The sequence below is a fragment of the Rhagoletis pomonella genome, unplaced genomic scaffold, assembly GCF_013731165.1.
Source record: "Rhagoletis pomonella isolate Grant_MI unplaced genomic scaffold, Rhpom_1.0 Rhpom_scaffold_00008, whole genome shotgun sequence".
Lineage (NCBI taxonomy): Eukaryota > Metazoa > Arthropoda > Insecta > Diptera > Tephritidae > Rhagoletis > Rhagoletis pomonella.
The window spans coordinates 41,855,642-41,860,222 of NW_023458562.1; the positions used below are offsets into that span (position 1 = coordinate 41,855,642).

The 4,581-nt window shown below is 47.5% G+C and overlaps 1 protein-coding gene across 1 annotated transcript; it reads left to right on the forward strand.

The window, feature by feature from the left end:
* The first annotated feature begins 1,084 nt into the window (after nt 1–1,084).
* Nucleotides 1,085–2,074, forward strand: LOC118745299. Its single transcript, XM_036478825.1, has one exon. The coding sequence runs from the start codon at nt 1,085–1,087 to the stop codon at nt 2,072–2,074; it is 990 nt and encodes a 329-aa protein (XP_036334718.1).
* The last annotated feature ends 2,507 nt before the right edge of the window (nt 2,075–4,581 follow it).

Here is a 4,581-nt window from a genome sequence, read left to right on the forward strand (position 1 = left end):
TAACACGTGTGTTTCTTGATACGAAAATAACGAAAACAATTCACATCAAAATACAAAACATATTTACATATGTACAAAATTAGTTTATAATCAATCGGACAGTTACCATCTTGTGTAAATAGAAACATTGACAATTCCATTGTGGTTCAAATGAATGGTTCATTGGTTTAAGTGGATTTTCATCCTACTGACCAGCAATTAGCAAGTTTGCCATTTTGATTTCACAACACGTGTAACCTGTAGCCATTTGGCGGCTTTAACGAATTTCAGTGCGACAGAAAGAGAGAGAGACAGCTGCGCTCTGAAACATTCTGCAGGAATGGCTTTGCCGAGTACCTTCAGCGTCACCCTTGGGCCGGCTAGTTCGTCCGCTGTCCGTTTCCGTAAATATCCCTATGTCCCGGGACCCATATTAGGGCAATTTCGTATTGATCAGATATATAGGCCAACTCTCTTCTACAATCCTACTCTAGTTGAGATCTTACAGGGGCAGAAGAGAGCGCCTTAATGGCCACTTGGTTATTCGAGAAGATATTCAAATGAATGTGTTTGAGATTTGTACAACATACAAGTCGGCAATCCTGGCGATAACCTGACAGTTCCGATAAGTTCATCCATTTTACTCTAATTTTTCTGACATCGACACATCACTGTCTGCTGTTCATTGAATTAGTTTTTGCGCGGGCAACGAGTACCAAAAAATAAAGACCCTTAGTAAAGTAACCCGACTCCGTTTTTAATTCGCGAACATTTTGGTGCCTCCTGTGAGGAACTGATCTCGCACGTATTTTTGTTGGAAATCGTTGATCATCGCTTTGAGTGCATTTCGCTTAATTTGTCAAGGTTTCCACTTTAAGCCTGATATACAGTTCAATGAGAGCGTGAGCCCAGCGCTGGCGAACATTTGCACATAAAATAACGGACCGTAAATTCCAGCGATTTTGCGCTATCGTTGAGCTAGCGACAACTTGTGGTTTTTTATAACGGCGCGACTACGGTAACGGCAACGTTTTCGCCGTTATATCTGGATATATATATTTGGCCGCTACGTGTAACTTCGGCTAGACGGTATATCCAAATAGCAATGGCTGAACTTAACTTGCGCTCAGCATCACAATCTTCGATTCTCGGGATCAAGGGCGAAGTGGAAGCTGGAAATTATGCACCGGACATAGATGAAATTGATCATACGGTGAAATTGCTTTCCACGCACTTTACTCGTTTCATGGATAACCATATGCTGTTGGTTGGCGCAGCCAAGCCCGAAGAGCTTGGTGTCCACGACGCATTGTTAGCAAAAATGGAACTAACCTATAGAGTGGTGTCCACTAAACTGCAACAGTTGCGAATGGCTGCAAAAGAAGATGTGGCTACAGTTCGCAGAATGGCAGAAATGAAGCTTGACCCCATAAAGCTACCAATTTTCGATGGACAACAAGAGAACAGGCTTGTGGTCAAGGATATGTTCGAATCCCTTGTTCACAACCGAGCAGAGTTCGACCCAACATATAAGCTTAGTCGTTTGCGCCAATGCATAAGGGCGGATGCTGTAACCATGGTAGCTGGCGTTTACACTGGGGGTTACGAGCAGCTTTGGGCAGAGCTAAAGCGCAGGTATGACAAACCACGATGCTCAGTTGAAGCACACATAAATAGACTACTGGATCTTCCAGAACATCCAAGTGAGTCACAACGTGGAATACGCGATGTTATAGATGTGGTGCGTAGTACATTGCGTACCTTAAATGTAATGGGCCTACCTACGGATCAGTGGGATGCCATTATGTACCCCATCATTCTTCGGAAGCTGCCGTCCGCTACAGTTGCGCACTGGACGATTAAAAGCCACTCAGATAAGCTACCTGAGCTTCAAGGCATGTTAGAAGAGGTCGAAACTTACGAGGACACCCTCCTCTCACATGGTGACAGCGTCAGTTACCAATGCAGCGGTGCGTCCGGTGCTCATCTGTCCACAGTGTTCAGAGCCACATTGCCTGATGAAATGTCAGCAGTTCCGCTCGGTGGCCGTGGATCAGTGCCTGCATCTGGCTCGACAAGGGTCACTGTGCTTTAACTGTTTGAGTCCTGGGCATACGGCCCGCGAATGCAGCTCCGGCCTTTGCCATATATGTAAGCAAAAACATAATACGCGGCTTTGCAAAACCGCTCCGTTGGAGAAATCATCGGGCATACCCAATAGCGGTCTACGCATCTCAGCCGGAACTACGACGCTGTCGGCCACATCAGATTGCAAGAACGGACCACAAGACCTACCCCGAGTTGATGCAGTGCAGACTCGACTGGCGCAATCAGATGACATAGTGCTGTTAGCCACGCTATGGCTCCCATCTTAGACGGGTGTGGAGAAGAGCGAAAATGTCGCATACTCTGTGACATGGGTTCACAGGTGAGCCTTGTTACTGAGTCTTTGTTTAATGAGCTAATTCTCCCTAGAAACCGAAAGGAACTGGTAACAGAAGGTATGGGCGCTCAAGGCAAGGTGGCTTCGCGTGGTCAGGCAACGTTAACAATGCGCTCTCTCTACGATCCAGATTTCGAGTTGTCGTTCGATGTGCATATCCTACCTACTATCACGTCGTAACATTCCAGCAGTACCCGTAGATGCCAGCATTCATAAGCATCTAGAAGATCTTCCACTAGCGAATTCTACCTTTCATATACCAGGGCCCATTGAAGTGTTAGCTGGAGCCGATGTGTGGGGCATGCTCCTTTGTAATGGTGCCATAACTGATAGACCAGGCCAACCAAGCGCTCTCCAAATGCGGCTCGGCTGGGTTGTCTTGGGGCCCACGTCTCCAAAGAGCATCGCGCTGCCAGCGTTGCGCAATTATACCGAAAATGAAAACGAAGATCGGCTTGACTACTTACTGGAGCGATTTTGGCAACAAGAGGAAGTTTCGCCAACCCCGCCCAAAGATGATGATTGTGAGGCGATATTTCGTAGAACGGTTTCACGCGATTCCGAGGGTCGGTACGTTGTTCAAATGCCTTTTCTACCCGAGGCGCCAGCTCTGGGAGATTCATACAGAAATGCTCTTCGTCAGTTTTTGCGACTTGAGCAGTGACTGGTAAATTTCGGGTCGTATTAAATGCTTCGGCTAAGACGAGCAATGGCATCTCACTCAATGATACCCAATTGATTGGCCCTCAGCTCCAAGACCCACTTATCAACATCCTTCTTCGCTTTCGGCGGTTCCGAGTGGGGATCACCGCAGACATCGAAAAGATGTTCAGGCAAGTCAGAGTTGACCTCCGACATCGGCCGTGGCAGCAAATCCTCTGGCGCGAATCTTCAGATGAGCCGCTTCGAACGTATCAACTCACCACTCACGTATCAACCCACCACCTACGGAATGGCCTGCAGCCCATTTAACGCCATCCGCGCCTTGCGACAATGCGCTTACGATAACCAGCCGGTGATCAGCGACGCAGCCCGCGCTTCCTTGGCAAAGGAGGGCATCTTACAAAACTTTTATGTGGATGACTACTTCGAGAGCGTTGACACCCCTTCAGAGGGCTTACTCCTAGCCCGAGATGTTACCGATATTTTGCAACAGGGCAAGTTCTGCCTTCGAAAGTGGAGTTCCAATGATATAGAAGTCCTTCGTACATTCTTAGGCCGGGGAGCAGGAGCAAACGAACTAAGCTTATGCGATGAATACGCAACGGCTCTGAGTCTTCATTGGAATCCCACTAATGACGAACTTCTATTCAAGGTTACGCTAACTGACATAAATCACATCCTAACCAAGCGTAGTGTTTTAAGTTATGTTGCGAAAATTTTCGACCCTATTGGCTTTCTGGCTCCGGACAGTAACTGCAAAAATCTTCATACAGCTAACATGGGCTACTAAAATCGACTGAGATGCACCATTACCAATAGAGTTACGTGAAAAATGGCTTAAGTTCCGCAGCGCACTTCCCATGATTGGCGAACTTCGTCTACTCCGATGGCTAGGTATGACCCGAACATCCACGGTTGCACTGCATGGGTTCGGGGATGCTAGTACCAAAGCCTACTCAGCAGTTATATACGCGCGCAGTGTGGATCCAACAGGGAAAATACGGGTCACCTTAGTTGCTGCTCGAACAAAGGTGGCTCCGCTCAAACCCACTACAATACCAGGGCTAGAATTGTGCGCAGCACATTTGCTTGTCAGTTGTATGGTCAACGCACGCGAAGCACTTCGACTTGACCATGTGTAATGCACGTACTGGAGTGATTCCAACATCGTATTATCTTGGATCCGCAAGCCACCACATACGTTAACGCAGTATGTATCCAATCGGGTGACATATATTCAGCGCTACTCTGATACGCAGAATTGGCACCACATCCCGTCTGAGGAAAACCCTGCCGACTGTGCAAGTCGTGGCGTGTCACCCGCAGACATCGCAAATTTACACCTGTGGTGGACCGGTCCATCATGTATAAAGCTCAGCAACAATCAATCATGCCATTCTCTACAGCTGAAGGTTAAGGAGCAGGAATACCATGACTCGGAGCTGAAACCTCTTCAGACGCATATCTGTTTATTGTCGGTGCCTCAGTTGCACGTT